General features: G+C 38.1%; 1 protein-coding gene across 1 annotated transcript in view; it reads right to left on the reverse strand.

The window, feature by feature from the left end:
* The window catches only part of SYT14 (synaptotagmin 14), a 179,764-nt gene that overhangs the window by 26,539 nt on the left and 131,112 nt on the right, over positions 1-22,113 (reverse strand). Inside the window, exons 4-5 of the mRNA XM_032785219.2 lie at positions 17,836-18,104; positions 14,457-14,906 (exon numbers count right to left, since the gene is read on the reverse strand). Of these exons, the coding sequence (XP_032641110.2) occupies positions 14,457-14,906; positions 17,836-18,104 (719 nt within the window). The remainder of the gene's footprint in view (positions 1-14,456; positions 14,907-17,835; positions 18,105-22,113) is intronic.

The raw sequence follows: 22,113 nt of genomic DNA on the forward strand, positions 1-22,113 counted from the left end.
TAGCTCCCTCTGTATCCTATCCCCACCCTCCAGCATATCTACCATTCCTCTCAGTTTAGTGTCATCTGCAAACTCGCTGAGGGTGCAGTCCACGCCATCCTCCAGATCATTAATGAAGATATTAAACAAAAATGGCCCCAGGATCGACCCTTGGGGCACTCTGCTTGATACCAGCTGCCAACTAGACATGGAGCCATTGATCACTACCTGTTGAGCCTGACGATCTAGCCAGCTTTCTATCCACCAACTCTCTTTGCTGAGTTTAGTGTATAGTGCCCAAAAGATGTGTAATTTAAATTACTAAATGCTATTAGACCTTCTTTTGAGAATTACTTAGTGGAACTATGAAGTATTGGTGATCCACTTATGGACTGCCAGCATAATGCATAGACTTCTCAGCTACATTCCTGACAAAGCTAGAGCTACCAACTCCCCCACTCTTCTTTACTCCTCTGAAGCTAACATGGAATGTGGAGAGGATGTTAGGGAGAGGCCTGGGAGCTAAAACTCTGTTGAGAGTGCAGCTAACAAGCTCATCTCTCTCAGCAGAATTCCCAAATGGCAAACTTCCTATAGATGACCAGCTCAAAACCTGAGTTTGATGAAACAAAGCTGGTTCCTCAGACCAGGACTAGAGCTCTACAATCTGTTCCAGCTGCTGCTCTCCCTATCTCCTAGTCCCTAAGTAAGACGAGACAGGGAGAAGGCAAAGAGGGGACAAGGAGATGGAATATTTGTGGAGCAGACATACAAATTCCACTCCTGAGCTCTGACCTGATGGTCCTATTTGTGCCCCCATCCCTGTTCTCAGTAGACAGAAGATGGATTATTTAAGGTTGCTTGTAACTTTGTCAACCAACATGACAGCTGAGACAGGCAGAATGGGTCCAGCAGTGGAGTTCCTGTTTCAGCTGCACAATTTGGTCCAATTGCTTTCCTCCCCATTTCCCGGTCCCATACTTGCTCCGCCTGGATCCTTGGGATAGTAAGGATGGGAGAGGAAAGTGGGAAGGGAAGTACCTGCAGTAGGTTGTAAGGCACAATTCCACTGCTGGGCCTGTTCCCGGAAAAGGCAGGGAAAGGAGTACAGTCGCTTTTTAAATTGGCTCAGGAGCAGTGACAGCAGCTCAATCACTAATGCAATTTTTCCCCTTAACAAAGATCCAGGTCTTCGTCAGTGGGGGCACTGTGTCAGGGGAAGACCTATTTTGTTAAAAAAAATGGAATTCAGAAACAATTGAACATTTCTAGTTTTGACAAACCAAGGAAAGTTGAGCCCAGAGGTGCCACTGGCTGCCCTTCTGAGGCTGGGAAAGTCAGGATGAACTAGAGAGGGAGTGCATCACCTGGAATGCCCTTGATCCATGCTACATAGACTTTGTCTAGGTCTAGGACTCGGGTTTCAGCCTGGCTAGAAGTGGTCTCTCTGAGCCAGGAGATGACCCATGTGAGGGATGACACTGGCAGAAACAGGCCCAGGAGTGGACTTCAACTAGAAATGTTCAATTTTTTCTGAATTCCAACTTTTAAACAAAATATGACATCCCCTGGCACAGTGACCCCACTGGCCAAAACCTGCACCTATGTTAAGGGAAAAAGTTGCATCAGTGATGGAGCTGCTGTCACTGCTCCTGAGCCAATTTAAGAACCATTGTCCTCCCTTCCCTGCCTTTTCCCACCATCTGCCCCCTCACGGTTGCCTGTTATGGGTAGAGGAGGATAAAATGTCCACAAAGCTCCTTAATCCTGCTGGCCAAACCCGTCTTAACTCCACAAATTGCTCCCATCCTCAACTGAGAGAATTCAGTGATTTTATCATATCCTCACTCCCTTTCTAACAGATACATTCATTCACTCCTAGAACAGAAACAATACTGTGTGACTAGGTTACAGTTGAACCCAGTTTGTGAGTAATCAATCTGCTAAAATCTGTTTGCATAAAATATTCATTGAATCATTTTGGATAATGAACACACTTGCAATATTAAAGATCTGTTCACAATACAGAAAAAAAGAGGCAATGGCTGTCAATTAGACGGTTTTCTCTGGATAGTTCACCCAACACTAAAAGAGGCTGGCAGTGGCATCCCACATGATTTGTTCAGGTCATGTTAAATCTCCTGGACAGAGGATCCCGGATGTTTTGCAGTTTGGAAATTATCTGCTTTAGTCTCACAGCTATCAAGTAAACTATAGAGAAGGGTAAGAAGTGAAGATAAGATGGATTCTCTTCGGATTCAGCTGCCAGTTGATTAAGCACATCAGAAATATAGGACGTGCAATGCAAAATACACAGCTCAAGGTCAGAATTAGCTGAGAGCCAAGCACTGACAAAGCTACGACTATAAGGGTCCTTCTTAAAGGGACTGTATAAATGGAAATGTTTGTCTGAAACAGGATGAAGACTGCATGAATAGAAAAAAGGAATGAAAATCATGAGGTCTTAAATGAAGAAAATAACCCATAGTTTTTATGTTAAAATGTACGATTCAAGGAAAGGAGAAGAACCCAGAAAGAAGCCACAGAGGACAGAGTATGTAAACTGAACATTGAAATGACAGCACAAAAAAGACATAAATCAAATAGTTCAAAGGCAAAAAGAGGATGCATATAGACAATTTCCTTGGTTTGATTAGTGTCATTGTTAATTCCTCAATCCAGAGCTACCCCTCTAGGCACAAAGACTTGTGGCAGGGAGTTCAGGTGCTTTGGCTGGAAAATCCAAGCCTAAATTCCACCCACTTGGCTTCCTGCTAGAAGAATATTCCCAAAGCTGCAAAAGATAATAACTTGTTCCAAGTTAAACAAGCCTTAGCTGTGAAACTTTTGGGGGGTGGCCAGCAAAGGGGAGGAAACATACATACACCAAGTTTTGGAAGAGGGCAGAAATGAAAAAAGATGTCACTAACTGCTGAGTTTATGGATGGTTTCAGATTAGTGGAAGCAATAACCGAAGAAAGAAAATAATCAGTTAGTGTTCCAATTCTTCATGTCTCCATTGCTGTGGGCAGTAGCAAGCAGGGAGAGAAAATAAAATAGAAGTTGGGGAATTCAGACTATCAGCATCTCTAAGGGAAATGGAAATTTATCTTGGAACCCATGGATTGGAGAATATGCCTCCTTTGGAAGATATGCTTGAAGAAGTCTTAAGGGTCAGTTTGTTGTCTTTGAAAGTAGAAATTTTATGTCAGGTGTTGACCTTGCAAATCTTCAGCTAAAGCTCTATCAGGATGTTTGTAATTTTAGGCAGGGCCAACAAGAGTGGTGGGAAGCCGGTACAAATTACCAGGGCCTGGCAGTCCGGAAAGGGGCCCAGGGCCTGGCTTCTCTGTCTTCGTCTGCCCTGTTTAACCAGTTCACCCTTTCTGGGGGGGCCTGAAAAAAATTTTTCACCAGTGCCCGGACCAGCTCTCGGTGGCCCTGATTTTAGGTATGGCTTACCAGCTGCTCTGTATGGTTCTTTGATGCAGCATTTAATCCATCCAGCCCTGATTTTGTGGATTTAACCCATATGCAATCTCAGTAGAAGAAAATGAAGAAAGCTGAAGATTTTCTGACATCCTTGGTGCATTTGAAATACATCTTGACTGCCCTTAGCCTGATTCTTCATTCCGATATACTGGTTTTACGGGGTTTAACTCCACTTACTTCTCCACTGATTTAGATCAATAAACAAACATCTGCTGGACACAGAGCTTCTATAATTGAAGTAAAAATTTACATTCTGAAGTGTGATTTTTTTTGTACATATCCTCACATGGAGGTGCAACAGAATCATTGGTGAATTTTACTAACAGATGGATTCGATTTGCTCCAAACAAGGTATATAACGGGTGGGCCTTTCTCAAGACCAGAGGGAGCTGGTGACTGGCATACAAGAGGTCTTGCAGGGAAAATCCTAGTTTAAGGTTTGATAGCTTTTAATTGATTCAGCAATAAAACCTAACTCACAGTAAAGGGGTAAATTTGCACTTTGTACAGTACATATGTGCTCTGTTCATAGTGTGGAAACTCCATCTCCTTCCATCCCCTCTTTCAAGTGTCTCACCAAACACTTTGGCTTTTGAAGAAATTCTTTGTCTTTTGAGTATCTATGGTTTTTAAGGATGCTTGGAAGACAGTTGAAAGAATGTCTGAAATCTCATTTCTAAGTTCCTTCAATGTTTCCAGCTACAAATTCTTTTGGGGGAAAATAAACCTCCCAATAAAATACCCATATCTATGGTTAATGAACCCACAATAATATCACTTTTAGGAAGAGAGATTAAACTAGATTTTGGCCCTGATTCTATATTTTCATGCAATGGTGGCTCATTTTTTTAAACATTGTCTAGCTTTTCCGAGTCATAGGTTAGCCTTTCCTTACTTAGAAGTAGAAGATAGGCAGCCACACATCAAGTAATGTCCCTTAATACTGAAGCACTTATCCATGGTCAATGGTATCAAAAGATCCTAAGAAGGTCAGAATGATCAAAATGGCCAACTGATTCTAATCTAAAACAGGCAGATCATCATTCATAATCACGACAGCCAAGGTCTAAATTAAAAAGGAAGGCTGGAAACCCAGATTTAAATCCCTCCCAGGATACCAGTGCTGTCTTAGAATGCTGAGCCTGTTTGAATCCTGGGCTGGGGAGCGATGGACCTAGACCTTCACAAAAAAAGATGAAGTTTAAGACTGAGTAGTAATGATAAGTAATCTGATATTAGGAGTTGACTTCTTGTAAAGGGAGTATACTTCAGCTAGTAGCTCAAAAATTGTAAAGAGAATGTTTCATTTCTGGAACACTCAAACCCATACACAGACTATGTTTTATAATTCTTCAAAACAACCCTGTGTTTCAGAAGTTTCAAATAATCTCTTCTATAGTATGATGTGGACTCGAGTAGAAAGCTTCCTTTGTTAATCTTTATAGAGAGAATTTATAGACCATGGGACAAATTCACCACTGGCAAACAGTTGGCAACTCCACTGAATAAGATTGCCAACATTCTAACTGCACAAAATGGAACTCTCTTGCCCCTCCCATGCCCCTTCTCTGAGGGGATGATTTAATGAAAATACACCTTCTTTCTGACCTTCAACATCTTTGCCATTTGAGTCAAGAGCCAAAAACGCCACATGTCCTACATTGTGTAATCGTTTTGTGACATGGAGAAACAACTACTGGATATTGTTGCTGTCTGAGACCATTAAACCCAATTAGAGTGAAATTCAGTTCAACATATAGCCTAAGTAATCAAGCTTTATGCAAGAAAAAGGCACCCCAAGATGGAGTCAGGATACAGAGCTGAAGCACAACCGTACACATCCACTGTCCATAGAGTGGGATGGTGGCTGCCTGCTCCCACATGATTCCACTGGATCTGAATAATCATTGCTCCCATTGATCTATTGCCTGTCTTCAAAGCTGACCTACATGTTGCAGAACACGGGGTTAGTACAGAGGTTCCCTGATGCTCTGCCGCATGTTGTCTTAACACGGAATTTAAGTGGTGTTGAGAACTGTGCACTAACCCTGCGCACCAGGAAGAATTTCACCCTTAATTTTTTACTAAAATCAAATACGAACCAAGGCTTTCAGACCTGAAAGATCAGTGTGTTAAGTCCACGCACCACATGCATATATCTCCTGACACCTACATCATCAGAACCTTACCCAGTACATAGAGATTGTTCTTATACTTTATAATAGCCTAAATGCATAGCATCGTCTTTCCTTTGCAGATCAACACATTTTAAATTTTCCAAATATTCAGTTTTTCTGGTTACAGCCAATACCATTTTGAACAACCTAGAGCTGAGCTGCCTTTTCATATAGTACATGACAAAGTTCTGTCAAATTCACACAGCCTTAATTAAAGATCACATAACATCTTTGGTTAAAATTTGGAATCTGAAAGTCTGCTTTTCTTGAGGTATGATGCAAAATTGAAATTTCTTTTGTTTCCTTTTCTTTGATTTATCTTCACTATACCTCATTGTAAGGCTCACTGTAGACCCAGATTTAGCTATATATCAACAAACTCTGCTTACAAAATACCAGTAAGCACCAGTAATATGAAATTTTGAAACGTATATTAAAGATGACATTATGAAAGGCTTCTGATATTTCTTGTTGCATCACTGTTTTAGGCTTTTGTCTTGCACATTAAAAAGATCAGTGTCTCACAGTAAGCTCAAAAAGAGCTCACAGCCCTATATGTTTGATTTAGCTCAGTCCTGTTAATGTTTGGTCTGTTTTAATCCTCTATTAAACCTTGTCAAAGAAACCACAAGTGTTTCATCATCTGTACTATGAACTTCCATGCCTGATTCTACTCCTTCATATTTTATACCAAGGTAACTCAATTAATTGACTTCAGTAGAGTTATTCCCATTTATTCCAGTTTAAAAGAGATGAGAATCAAGCCATAACAATCATAACATCTTACATTGGAGTCTGATTTTCTATTTTCAGGATTTCCTTCAGCAACTGGATAATTAACAACTGGAATCTTACACTCTTTTCATACAGATCTCTCAGTCTCATTGAAACCAGTTCTCCCAATGACATGTTATGTATTTGGAGTTGCCTATAATAATACACCTCTACCTCAATATAACACTGTCCCTGGGAGCCAAAAAAATCTTACTGTGTTACAGGTAAACTGTATTATATTGAACTTGCTTTGATCCACCGGAGTGCACAGCCCCGTCCCCTCCCCAGAGCACTGCTTTACCGCATTATATCCAAATTTGTGTTATATCGGGTGGCATTATATCGAGGCAGCAGTGTAATTATGTGTTGGCCTCATTAGTGTAAAGTTTACTATATGCATATATTGAGATAATTCAGTAGAAGGACTGTCAGAAAGTGCATCCAGGAGGTGGAGAGTGGATCCAGAGATACACTTGAGGGATAAAGCAAGAGACATTTGCTTTGAGGCTGTCATGCAACCCCCTTGATGGACTTGCCGGACAGATTTCTCCAGGTCCAAATCAATCTCTGTGAAGGGCGAGATGTACCAATGGAACTGGGGTGGGGAGAGAGGGTGTGGAGTTTAGAGAGATACATAATCCTTCAAAGACAGAGACAGGTTTTTGAGACTGAGAACCCAAAGTTTTCTGTGTGCTGGTCTGTGAGAAGTCAGACCTACCAGGATCCCTATCAGGAGGCTGTTAGAGAGTTTAGGTAAGATAGACATGTGTTTAGGTCTTTTGTTTTAAGATCCTTTTCTCTGGAATGCTTTGTTTGTATGGCTAAATAAACAATACTTTTGTTTTGAGAAGTATGATTTGGGTAATGATACTCTGTTGGTCACAGGCCCCCATAGGGAAGAACCACAGATCCAAACCTAGCCAGATGTGATGGGTAAGCACTGTTGATCTACAGGGCACTGGGATCTGTATGAGTACAGAGTTGAATTACATGTTTACAGCACACAGCTTTATGTGCAACTTTGAATTATTATCCATTCTCAATAAGAGATTATTAGAGAAAAATCTGTTGGATAAAGTAGACTTTGTGGTCCTAAATCAAATATACAAAAATATATTTCTAAATCTTTCAGTGTTTAGTGATAACTAGATCTTACTTTGGTAGAGATGATTTTATAAAATACATTAATGTATTTATGCAATGTAAAGTCTTTGATACTTAGATTAATTTAATTTTAGACAGAACTTTAATTATATAAAATATTATGAACAAGATCTTTCATTTGAAGTTGGTTCATTTACTGTAAATTGAAATGGCTTAGTTGTTTTTCCCCTTTTAATCTATTAAACTGGAAGGCCACCTGCTAATAATTAAGATAAATCTGTATGTTCAAATTTTAATATTCAATTCCAGATTTCGAAAATAGGACAATGAATGCAATGTATTAGGGGAAGACTTAGTATGGGAATACAATCATCCATAGGTCTAAGACACAACCATTTTTATTAGGGCTGTCGATTAATCACTGTTAACTCAGCAGTTAACTAAAAAAATGAATCATGATTAAAAAAATTAATCGCGATTAATCGCAGTTTTAATTGCACTGTTAAACCATAGAATACCAATTGAAATTTATTAAATATTTTTGGATGTTTTCTACAGTTTCAGATATATTGATTTCAACTACAACACAGAATACAAAGTGTACAGTGCACACTTTATACTACTTTTGATTACAAATATTTACACTGTAAAATGACAAAAGAAATAGTATTTTTCAATTCACTTCATACAAGTACTGTAGTGCAATCTCTTTATCATGAAAATGCAACTTACAAATGTTGATTTGTTACATAAGTGCACTCAATAACAAAACAATGTAAAACTTTAGAGCCTACAAGTCCACTCAGTCCTACCTCTTGTTCAGCCAATTGTTAAGAGAAACAAGTTCGTTTACATTTACAGGAGACAATGCTGCCCGCTTCTTATTTACAATGTCACCTAAAGGTGAGAAAAGGCATTCACATGGTACTTTTGTAGCCAGCATTGCAAAGTATTTACATGCCAGATATGCTAAACATTCACATGCCTCTTCATGCTTGGACCACCATTCCAGAGGACATGTTTCCATGCTGATGATGCTTGTTTTAAAAAAATGTGTTAATTAAATTTATGACTGAACTCCTTGGAGGAGAAGTGTATGTCTCCTACTCCATGGTTTTACCCACATTCTGTCATATATTTTGTGTTATGATAGTCTAAGACGAAAACCCAGCATATGTTGTTTGATTTAAGAACACTTTCACTGCACATTTGACAAAACACAAAGAAGGTTCCAATATCAGATTTCTAAAGATAGCTACAGCACTCAACCCAAGGTTTAAGAATCTGAAATACCTTCCAAAACCTGAGAGGGATGAGGTGTGGAGCATACTTTCAGAAGTGTTAAAATAGCAACACTCTGATGCAGAAACTACAGAAACAAAACCACCAAAAAATAAAAGCAACCTTCTGTTGGTGGCATCTGACTCAGATGATGAAAATGAACATGCATTGGTCTGCACTGTTTTGGATCATTATTGAGCAGAATCCGGCATCAGCATGGACGAATGTCCTCTGGAATGGTGGCTGAAGCATGAAGGGACATAAGAATCTTTATCACATCTGACATGTAAATATCTTGTGACGCTGGCTACAATAATGCCATGCAAATGCCTGTTCTCACTTTCAGGTGACATTGTAAGGAAGAAGAGGGCAGCATTATCTCCTGCAAATGTGAAAAAACCTCATTTGTCTGAGTGATTGGCTGAAGAAGAAGTAGGACTGAATGGACTAGTAGGATCTAAAGTTTTACATTGTTTTATTTTTGAATGCAGTTTTTTTGTACGTAATTCCGAATTTGTAAGTTCAAATTTCATGGTAAACAGATTGCACTAAAGTATTTGTATTAGATGAATTTAAAAATACTATTTCTTTTTGTTTTTTACAGTGCAAATATTTGTAATAAAAATAAATATAAAGTGAGCACCGTACACTTTGTATTTTGTGTTGTAATTTAAATCAATATATTTGAAAATGTAGAAAACATCCAAAAATATTTTAATAAATAGTATTCTATTATTGTTTACCAGTGAGATTAATCGTGATAAATTTTTTTAATTGCTTGATAGCCCTAATTTATATAAAACTTGTCAGCCTCAGTCCCCAATGGCCATGAATCCTCATGACTGTGATGAAATTTAAAAGTTTTAGTTTTAAAATGCTTTTCTGAGAAGGTAATGAGTTGACAAATGTAGCGCTACTATATCCTGTAGGACTGCTACATAATGTGTGCCACAGGTAAAGAGCAACATGAAACAAATGCACAATGCATGAAGAAATGTACAGACCCCCTCCCCCCCCGACTTACGCAATCATTCCATTCTGGAAAGCCTTGTGTAACTTGAATTTTGCATAAATCGGAAACGTATACCCGTACATTACGCAAAAATTTTCGCAACTCAAAAATCCTATTTCTGGCTTATGGAACTTTTTCCAGAAGTGCGAATTTGCGTATGTTGGGTCTTGCGTAACCCGGGGAGTGTCTGTATAACAAATGAATAAACATCAGCTTCTAAACTGATAAATATGAATGCCTTACTTCACTAAAATAACTCAAACTAAAATGTTTCTTGCACAATTCCAGAGGCCAAATTAAGCATCTTTCTACAAATGTTTGATGCACACACACCTGCCCAGTGTCTAGTCACTACCATTGGTATCACATCTAGTATATCCAAGGATGGAGAGTGAGAAATTTAAATTGAATTATTCACAGCAAAATGACTAACACAGGGATGTAAGGTGAAAGATCATTATGCCTACTCATTAAAAGGCATAACAGATATACGCACAAGGAAAATTATTTGTAAAGTACTGCAAGTGCTGTCGCCTCTTCTGCAAGAAATATTTCTGTATAGAGAGTCTTAAAAAGTGATCATTTAGATTGCAAAGTTGGATTAGGTAGCTCAGTAGTCAAGAAGGTGCTCAAGTGTACTAATACAGGTTTGCAGCAAGTCGAATCCGAACACCAAGCCTTCCTCCCCTCCAAGCCCTCAATTAGGAATGGACAAAATATTTTATTAAAATAAATTAAAATGTACTATTCAGATGTGTTGGGATTTTCCACACTGTACCCCCAAAATTAACTTCTGAATTCAGATCCAGAGGATATTTAATGTATTTTTTTTTTTGTTCTATCCCAAACAGCAACTTTCTGGTGGACGGTGTTAAGGGGGAGGGGTAGTGTTTTGATTTTATCCAAATAATTTTTGCTCATCTGCCAATAAACTGTTAAAATTGTTTTTCTACTCATACAATACTGGAGACTCTGATTCAATTTCTTGCACAAGACAACAATTTTTCTTATTTATTTGGATGAAAAGAATGATGAACAGTTTTCCAATTCCTTTAGAGGAAAGTGCAGAACCACTTCGGTGATCCTATTTACTTCAGATAGATCAACAAAATCTTTTGTTCAGAGGTATCAGGCTGCTAACTGATCTAAAAGAATCACATGGACACACAAACTTAGATAATCAGCCAAAAAGACCAGAACAGCTGAAATCTGATAGTGACCATATTTGAGTATTTTCCTTGTGTGTGGAAGAAGGAAAGTAAGAGAGAGAAAATATATATTCTTTACATACATACACCCTTTTTATTGTAGAAAAAGAGCAGAGAGGAGAGCAGGGGGAGAAGAGAGATGATAAGGCTCTAGATGCAGCGGAGAGAGAATATGAACAGATGTTTCAGTGAAGTTAGAAAGGTTCAGTGACACATATGTTTAATGTTTAACATATAAATACATTTTAATTTTAAAATATATTTAATATATAAATTATCTAATATGTACAATTAAAATAATGAGAACCAGAGGGGAGAAGAGAGCTACAATATCTATATATACAAAGGATCAATCAAATACAGCTAGTGTTTAGCAACAAAACAGACTAACACTAGCATAAGACAAATTTGGTTCTGGATTTAGAACCTATGTAAGTACGAGATTTATAATTTCCAAGTTTCCCTACTCAGTTGTAGCTGCCCAAATTAAAATAATCCTCTCCTTTTCCCCTTTAAGTAATCCTAGCTCTGCTTTTAGGACTACAAGGACAATAACATTACAAAATGCAAACCTTAACTTTACTGTGGAATCATGTACACTTCAGAGCATGCAGTCATCAGTCAGCCTGCCCACTGAAAAACTACATCTAAAACCATAGTACACAACAACGCTTAGAATGTATGGAATTGAAAAGATTTGGGAACTGGTTCACATAAGTCCAGAAATATGAATTCCTATTCAAACTATCCAAACATATGAAGACTTCTTTCAGGCCATTTGACCTTCCATTCCTATGCAATTCCTATACCAGCAACAGGCTATGTAGAAGACCCTTTGACCCACCAATAATCTACATTTCCCCCATTCCTGGTATTCTTTTAGTGAAGGAGCGGGAGGGGAAGACTGAAAGCCTGGTACCTATATCTACCTTCTTTAGTGGATAACAATCTCAGTATCATCTTTGATGTTTTTCAGAGACATAGCTCCACTCTCCCTCCCAAGGGCTAGTCTACACTATTATGGTAAATTGACCTAAGTTATGCTACTTCAGTTATGTGAATAACGTGATTGAAGTGAACATACCTTACGTAAATTTACTGCAGTGTCTACACTGTGCTGTGTCAACGGGAGATGCTCTCCTGTCGACTTACCTTACTCTTCTCAGGGAGCTGGAATACCAGAGTCAATGGGAGAGCGCTCTACCATTGACTTAGTGGGTCTTCACCACACCCACTAAATCAACACTGCTACATCAATCACAGCAGTGTTAATCTACAGTAATTCCTCACTTAAAGTCTTCCAGGTTAACATTGTTCTGTTGTTACGTTGCTGATCAATTAGGGAACATGCTCGTTTAAAGTTGTGCAATGCTTCCTTATAACGTTGTTTGACAGCTGCCTGCTTTGTCCACTGCTTGCAGAAAGAGCAGCCCGCTGCAGCTAACTGGTGGGGGCTTGGAACCAGGGTGGACTGGCAGTCCCCCATCAGCTCTCCACTCCTCTAAGTTCCCTGTGCATCAGCCGCCCAGCAGGCTATCAATTGCCCGCAGTTCAGCTGTCCCTCCCCGCACTGCCATGTGCTGTTCCTGCCCTCTGCCTTGGAGCTGCTCCGGGGAGTCTCCTGCTTGCTGTGCGGGGAGACTGGGGAGAGGAACGGGGGGGCTAACGTCAGGGTGTCCCCCTCTCTCCACTCCTGCCCTCCAGATGGAGAGAGCTTGCTGGCGGCAACTGCTGTCTCAATTTCCTGATCTTTTTAAAGGCAATGTACTTAGAGTGGAGTTAGCTTACTTAAAGGGGCAATGCACATCTTGTTCTCTCTCCCATACACAGAGTGTGTGTCTCTATCTCTGTCTGCCATGCTGTCTTCCTTCCCTCCACTCGTGCTGCCTTGTGGAGTGTGAGGCTACATTAACAATGTGTTAACCCTTAAGGGCTCAGCCGAATGCTAGTTCATCATTTAGCAAGGCATTCCCCGGGAAATATCCCACCCTCTTCCATCCTCTAACTTCACCACCTCAACCAAACTTCACAATTATCATTGCTGTGTACAGTATTAAACTGTTTGTTTAAAGCTTATACTGTGTGTGTGTGTGTGTGTGTGTGTGTGTGTGTGTGTGTGTGTGTGTGTGCGTGTATATAGTTTTATGTATATATAAATAAAAAACTATATATAGTTTTTTGTCTGGTGAAAAAAATTTCCCTGGAACATAATGTAAATAGGGGGGTTAATTCTTACGGGGAAATTGGATTTACTTAACATCGTTTTGCTTAAAGTCGCATTTTTCAGGAACATAACTACAAAGTTAAGCGAGGCATTACTGTACTGGTAAGTGTAGACTGGCCTTAGAAAATAAGTCAAAATTACTTCTGATGAGCACATGAGGTATATGCTCATCTAGGCCCTGATCCATTGGCTTCAATGAGCTTTAAATCAGACCCCTAATCAGAATTTCAGCCATGTGACAAAACCCAACCAAGCTTAAAACTCAAAACTTCATCACAAGAAAGCTCTTGTTAACATCTAAAGGGATGGGGGAGCAGAAGGAACTCAACTTCAGCACAATTTTCACTGACACAAAAATGCTACAAAACATATTTCATTATTGCAGGACCCTCAGACACTTAAAAATAGAAAATTTAGCGTATTTTCAATTTTGTTTCAAATATTTTTCATTGCTCTTGTATTAAGCACTTCAATAGTAGAAAAGTTTACTTAAGGTGAGTGAACAGTATTTGTCCTCAGAAAGCACTACCCAGGATTCCCTTGTGTTCCTTACAGAATCATAAAAAATGGGAGATGATAAAGTCCTCTTATATCACCTGCTCCATTACCAGGATTCCATATTATATTTTTTATCTGATTCTCATTTCAAATCCCAACAAATTATTGTCCTTTATAGATTAATGTGACTACAAATAAATTAAATATTTTATTTTCCTTGTCCTCTGAAGTCATTAAAATAAGGGTTTCCACATCTTCAGGTTTCCTGTTTCCATTGTTTCTGGGAAAGCAAAGCATGTGTATTATATTACAAACTGGATTTTATTACAGAAGACGAAAATCACCTACTAATATAGATTTTTAAAAATGAAAGCACAATGGTTAACATGTTGATAAAGCAAACCTGTAAAACTCATCTCAATATAATAATTTTATCCTCCTATTACTATTATAATATTTTATAGTGAAAATACCAAAATAATCAAAATGAAAAAGTATAGGCAGGTTCTACGCATGAGAAATAAATTTACCTAACAGTAGCTAATTGGACCCCCTCCCCCAAACTATTATTTTGCATAAAGTGTGCATGACAATGGGGAGGGGAGGAGTCAGTGGAAGTGTTGTCTCTGTAAATATATAAACTATTCCTAATCAATTCAGGACAATTTACATAATTATATACTTATTCTGCTTTGTACAATACTCACAGAAAGACTGTAAGAAGGCTCCATTATCACTGGTACTGACATCTTCCCTTGAAGATTCAATTTGGTTAAGTAAAAAATCTTTTCCCCCACAATCCTCTCTTTTTTCATGCGACGTACACCATACAGTCTAAACCGAACTGCATAATTCCCAATCATCTCAGATTCAACGTGATTAAATTTGAATGTCTCTGCGAAGACAGGGCATGGTCCCCGCTGGATGCTGGTTTTTGCTCTCTGTTTCTTTATAGGTAGGAGAACTAGATGTACTTGCCATGAGTTTCCGCCTGTCCTGTTATATGTTGGGATGTCTGTGACAGCTGTCACTGTTACTAGAAGCTTCTGTTCCTGTGAGTCATAGTCAAAAGTCACATCCAGCGTGCCATATTTAGCTACTGGCTCAGGATCAAAAGATTTAGGAAGCTGTGAAGATGATCCTCGAGCTGACATATCCTAAGGAAAGAAATATAAATGCTTTTATTTATTTATTTTTGGTATTCTATTATTAAAGCTAGCATAGAAATGCATGGTTTTCTCTAAGCAGCATGATGTGACTATGATCTTTTTGTTCACTTCATAAACAAGGTAATTAAACACTGAAGAATGAAGAGGTGGCTGACTGGCAACCAAGGAAAATCAAAAGCTACTTCCAGCTGGTCAAAATAGACAAACCCAGGCACCAACTGGCAAAGAAAAAGCTAGAACTAATAAAGTTATATTAACGACTTAATTTTTTCAGTTCCACATAAGCTTAGATAAATAACCTATCATTCATTGTGAGGTGCAATCCAAATGTCTGATTCAAGTGAGGGATTCTGCAGAATTTTTTTAAAAAAACCCAATACTCAAGTTTAACATATTTAACACATTAATACCTGATTTGATGGTAAGAGAACATAGTGAAATATATAGGACTAGAGCAAGTAATGGGTCAAATGCTGCAGTTGGTTGCACATACAACTCCCACTGCAGTCAGATGTACATGCAACAGATGGCTAACATAGGTTGTTAAATGTAACTTCTTAGAAGTATACAAGAACCATACCTATGTCAGAAATGTCTTCTGTACTTGCCACATATTGTATATCAGTTCTTAAAGCAATTATTGCTAATGCTTAATTTTTAAAATCTTCAGTGTTCTCATTAGGTGTGCACTTAAAAATTTAATAGCTAATAAAATAGTGAAGACATGCTGTTACTTTCTGTTTCATATAAAATCACTTTGTTTGCACAATGAACCCTTCTTTAATATGGGATTATTTTTCTCCCTTACAGCATAAGCAGTTTACTACGAATGTACTCCATTTACATGGTACTGGTAGGTTAGTGAAAGTTAACGTAGCTGTACCTACAAATATATTCTTACCATAGGGCATGATTAAGGCTGTATTTTTTAAGAAAATAAGTGCTATTTTGTGTGAAGCAATATGTCAGATTTCATAGAGCAACTTTAATTTCATGAGTGCTTAATACAGTGCTAGAAATGTTTCAGTATATGGATCTATCTAAAAAAAATAAATAATTTCTACTCACTATTTGACAAACATTTTATTTTTAAAAAGTCAAGTATAAAGAAATAATTTGTGTGCCTCCCATTCAAAAACACAACAATATTTCAATAAAACCAACAATCTGGAACTCCTCCTATAGAAAGTGTTTTTTCAGTGGTGTTCATTCTGACATAGCATGATGTATAGATGAAAATTCTCTGGCATTTATCATTCAGCAGAATATGAAAAGAATCTTTTAACACATGGACTAAGGACTGACACGAAAGATGACTGACTACTGACTGACTACTAGGATGACATCCCGATATTTGGGGCTTTTTCTTATATAGGCACCTATTATTCTCCACCCCGTACCGATTTTTCACATTTGCTGTCTGGTCCCCCTGCTGACTACAATATTTATCAATCTATATATTTTTCCATTTGGGAAAGCCAGGTTGCCTATGTATGCACCTATGTTTTCTTTTCCCATGATTGTCCTGTGATCGCTGGTCTGTGTCAGCAGGCTTAACGCAAGTAAGCCCAAAGAACAGACCAGCTATTTTCAACAAAGCCCTCCTCAGCTACCTTCGTCAGCAATATTGTTTGTTCAGTAACAATCCACATCTGAGGGTTTTCCCCTCTGCATTAGCAGTTTATTTTTAAAAAAGGGGGCATAAAGTTTCAATGCATGTTTTACGCAGCAAATTGTCAACTCCACATTTTCCATTAGATCTGTGATTACCATAAAAATAATACAGTCATAGTCATGATCAGTGACCAATTTCTATGAGGACATCAGGAGGGAGCAACAGGTCCTCAAACCTCCTGGATGTCATTAAAATTATATTCATCCCCATTTATTTATTTATTAGGGAATGTGAAAATTCTAGATCACTGAGGGAGCCATTTGACCAGAGGCTGGGCCTGAACTGAATTTATAATACAAAATAGTTCTGATCAAGATAAAGCAATGGTTCTGTAAGCTTGCATACTGTACCTCAATAACCTCAGTCCAAGGACTGATACAATTAGAAGCTAAAAAAATGCAATGGGTAGTGTGACAAAAGATACTGTATAAATAAGATTTTTTGAAGTATAATATAGATCATTGTATTATTCATATAAGAAGTATTTATTCCAAACATGTAAAACCTTAATGTAAATCCTGAGGTCCTTTCATATGGCTGAAGATATGACTTGTTCATATCAATGAATAGGAGATGCTATAATGTAGCTTTTTTTATCTAAAAATTGTTTGCTTCTGGTTTAAGAATTGATACTATTGATTGTCTTTACACATTTTAGACATCTACATATTAAAAATATTAAAAATTCAGTTTAGGAAGAATAATAATTACAAATTACAAAGAGAAAAATGAGAAAGTAAGTGTACCATAAATCAATTACATTATCCATAATAAAAATATTTCTTTAATCTCAAAACCATAAGGATACTTAATTAAGATTTTTCTCCAGTTCTTTAGGGAGTTTAATATGAAAGGCACTAAGAGAAATATAATTTTGATTGATTTATTGCTAAATTATTAATTGAAAATTGTTATAAGAAGCAAATTGTTAATATAGTTCCCCATGAGAATGTATATCACAGCTTTTACTGGTTTAAAAAATAAACTGTTCCTGCTGGGGGGTTGTTTTAAAATGAAGTGTCATTGAGGTCATTATACAGAGCAAGTTAAAATCTTATTGCTATATTATTTGGCAATATACATTTTTCTTCTTTATAATAGACCTTTGAAGTTAATGTACACAGTCTCTGTAAGATGTCAATTAGAATCAAGATATTTATAAGATCTACAAGAGAAGTTAATATACTATTGTGTTACATCCAAGATGCCTACAAGTGTAGCGCTAGACTGTATTTCATTTACCTCTGGGCTAAGGACAGCAGTACTATCACTGGGTACATCCTCTTCATATCCTTTGTTATGGAAGCTTTCTATTTCATGTCCAGTGCTTCCTTCACTTTGGCACTTGTATGAACATCTTGGACTGTTGCTACAGTGGGAAAATTCACATTTACTGTCGTCAGCTTCAGAGGGTGTACAAGAGAGGTGAGGAGAACCACTATCATCCTGATATGGTGGAGGCTGCAGTTCATCCAGTGGAGGTGTTCTTCTCATTCTTTGAATACAGTTTGCTGTGAATAAGTGATAGCTCTTTACTTATACACTTTCTGAACTGAAAACAGATGTAGTATTTGGTTATTAACAACTGCTTTTGGAGAAAGACTGAATTTGAACATCTGGACGCAACATTTAAACACAACAATTATCTTCAATTTCTTGATGTTTCAAATTAAATAGGATACTCCTGAAAACACACCATATTAACAAACAAATAACTCATCTATCTCTTTTAGAGACAACGTATAGGAAAAAAAGCAAATTACTTGAATACATGAATTGTATATGCATGACATAAATATTTTACACAATATAAAAACTCTGGCCCTGATTGTGAGATGTGCTAGGCCCCTCCAACTCTATTGGATGCAATTCACTAAGTCAGAGTTTTGGGAGTGTGAAGCAGCTGGGCAAATGAAATCCACTCCCAGCCCACAGTGGAAGATTGCTGAGTAGCTCCTATGTGGCTGCTATTCCAACAGGCTGAAATATTGACTACAACTCCTCCATGTCAGTTGTATGAAGTATCAGAGATAATGGATCCATGTAAATGAAGATCTGCAGCCTCCTTGCCTACCGGCAGTGTGGCTTAGTACATCATCTTATGTAGGGCTGGCACAAAGGCCTTTTTTCCATGGCTTGTAGGGACCGCATTGGCACCTCTGAGCAGATGCTCAGTCAGTGGACTACCTGTTCAGCCTTTACACAGAGTTTAAGTAATGCAAAAGACTAGCAACATGCCCCTTTTCGTAGGTGAATTTCACCCACTGAACTTAAACTTAATGGCTTCTCAGCATCATATCCTCTGTTAGTTATTAAAATCAAAGGGCTCAAAATTTGGGTACCTGGACATTAGACACTGGTCCCTACTCACTGAAGCCATTGGAAAGATTACTACTGACTTTAGTGAGCTTTAGATCAATCCCCAAAGTGACTTCATTTTCCAAGGGGCTGAACATCTTCAGCTTCCACTGACACCAGCTGGACAAATAAATCTGTGTCTACTCAGCATCATGGAAAATCAAGGTGCCAGAATATAGATGTAGAAGCCTGATTTTATGCACTCATTTCAAATTTTAGCTTATTGCCTTACTACTTGGCACTACAAAGTAAACTGCAGATGGGAAAATAAAATATGGTCTGTGTTAGCAGAAGAAACAGAAATTCCAAAGACATAGGTAAAATATGTACCATAGAATCATAGAACTACAGGGTTAAAAAGGGACAGCAAGTGTCATCTGGTCTAACTCCCTGCCAAGATGCAGGGCTTCCAGGCTTATTGATGGGTCTTGGTAAGGTTGTTGAAGAGCTGGCTGGTACATAACATCAGTTTTTGTTCAGCTGATGGTAAGGGCAAAATTGTGAACAAGGTCACACTGCTGCGAAAAGGGTAGGTGGTGGTCAGATTTGCAGCACTGACTCACTCCCTAGGAATGTAAGAGCGAAAGGCTTTAAAGGTACAAGCCCTGGTGTTTGAAACCCCTTTCTCCGTGCAGCAGGCAAGGTAGCACCTACTGTCTCTCCCCTTGAGGTGTGATTATCAGGTGGGGTTTGAACCTGCTGTAGGCATTGCACTAGTCACTCCTTTTTAGGGGGCTGGGAAGGAATTTTTCCCGCACTACCTTATTGGCTTCAGTGGAGTGTTTTATTTTTTTTTTTGCTTTCCCCCCAGAGAGTGGCAGGGAAGACTTATTACGGTGGGCACAAAAGGTGACAGGCTATGTCGCAATTTATTTTGTAAGTGTGGGGTAGATGTCCAGTGCAGGTACTCCAGAGGGAAGGTATCCAGTGACCAGAAAAATGGCCTATGACCAGATAAATGGCCTGGTAAATGGCCTGGTAAATGGCCAGTGACCAGATAAATGGCCTGGTATGGCCTGCTATGGTTGGAATGGCAGGGAGCCAATCCCCCCCTTTCTGAAAGCCCACTTTACGTCTCCTATGAGGGAGGGTGGATGGCAATGGATTTGCTAGAGGGACCTGGATGGAAAAGGATGGGTAGCTGGTGGAAGCCCTCTGGATAATTACAGAATAAACATTGGGTTACCTGCATTGTACACTTTTATCTGCTGGGTAGTCACAGACACCTAATAATAAGTTACATCCTGATTAAATCCATATCAAGTGTCTCCTTCTTTTGGTATAGTCGGACAAAGTCACTAATGTTATTTCAAATCTAAAGCAACAGTTTCTGCTCAAAGTGGCAAAATGCCCACAAACAACATTTAATGAGACAACTACCACCATACAGCTATGCCTCAATTTTTTATTTTTTTTAAAAGTTGCAATCTACAATGACAATTTTTTTTCAGTAATTTGTGCACAACTTAGAGAAACTAAAATGTGCCCGGATAGCTATAAGCACCATAATTGTCTTAAATGAGTAAATAAAATGACTATGTGATTCATTTTTGTTTCCACTTTGATGAACTCTCTCATGTGCCCCTATGGGAAAACTGCATAAGACTGTGTGACAGAAAAGGTGCTCTTAATGTAGGTGGAGTAAAAGTGAAGAGAAGAAAATTCCTTTTAAGCAGCTAGAGTGATTCATAAATGTCAGAAAAGCAGAAACATAAATGCAAGTTATTAACTATTTATTTTTGAAAGCTTACTTACCAAAGAGAACTACAATGTAAACTATTAAAAACAGGTTTTGAATGCTGATATTAAGGCTCTAAGTACACATTTGTATAATCAGTGTAAACAGGCACAAACCATTTCAGAATAAAAAAAGCCCTTAACTCAACATAAAGAGGAAACTAAGTTTTTAAAGGAATTAGACTGAAAATGGTTTTCGAGGTAAAATATTTTTTTAAAAAATAGTAACACAGTGGACCTTTTTGTATTAAGAATCATCTAATATTAGATAGACCTTTCTTCAGGTTAAATTTTATTTCCCCTATGTGCACACACAGATGTAAATTATCAGTGCTGCAGAATACATATCCATACCCCTTGTCCAACTCGTAATCAGAGAGGGCAGAATTTCCTGATATACTGAGCAACTGCTACTCCCCTGACTTGAGTTGGAGCAGCAAGTAATCCAGCACTTCTGAAAATCAGGCCCATTATCTCACGGCTGCCTAAACTCTTTCTGATCAATTATGCCTGTTCTGAATTTGTTTAAACTCTTGCCTCAAGGTTCAGAGTCAAGCAAACAGAATTATGGATTAGTAACTGCCCAGCATTGTAGGCCTAACACATTCTGGATGGAATTCCACTGAATTCAATTGAGTTACACCAGAGATTAATTTGGCCCTGCATTTTTCTGTTTTAAGAAGCCCCTCCTTTACAAACCAGTAGCATAGAAGCATTGCCAGTATATGCCTTTCCAATCTTACGTATATTTGTATTCCAAATAACACTTCAGCAGTCACTGAAATGAAGTAATATGGGCACTTTCCTCAGACAATGCAGGTCACACAGATATAGGGGTGTTAGGGATGTTAGACGACCATTTTCGGAGAAGGAGTTCAAATATAGCAGAAGCCATTAAAAATTAACACTTGCCAACTGCTACCATACAGTTGTCATGGATCTCCCCCACCCTAACCATAAGGGATACTGTGGTAGCACAGATACCATTATGTGCTAATTTGGCAAATGATGGTTTATAAATAGCTATCATTGTTTATGGATTATTGTATGCATTAAAGTACTATCAGCAGGAACTCTGTGAAGAAACAATCTAATCAGAGACCAGTGAAATCACATAGACTCAATCAAAGCTCAAAATAAGAAATTGGGCATTTTCCCTAAAAATGTAACTAGTAAGAAGCAAAATTATATAACCAGCAAATAATATTTATTTGATCAACTTGTGTATAGATCAAAGTTTAAAATTAAAAAACTATGTTTGTGTATGTCAGCCCTTTCTGAGAGATTTTATTGATTGGGCATGTTAAGAACTATGGGTAAGAATCTATGAACACAAGCAGATGATGGACTGCTGGTACAATCAGCAGTCACACTGAGTAAATGGCCATTAGTGGACTGAAGTCAGAGGTAAAAAGATTTTCTTTA

This window comes from Chelonoidis abingdonii, chromosome 3 (genome assembly GCF_003597395.2).
Source record: "Chelonoidis abingdonii isolate Lonesome George chromosome 3, CheloAbing_2.0, whole genome shotgun sequence".
Taxonomy (NCBI): domain Eukaryota; kingdom Metazoa; phylum Chordata; order Testudines; family Testudinidae; genus Chelonoidis; species Chelonoidis abingdonii.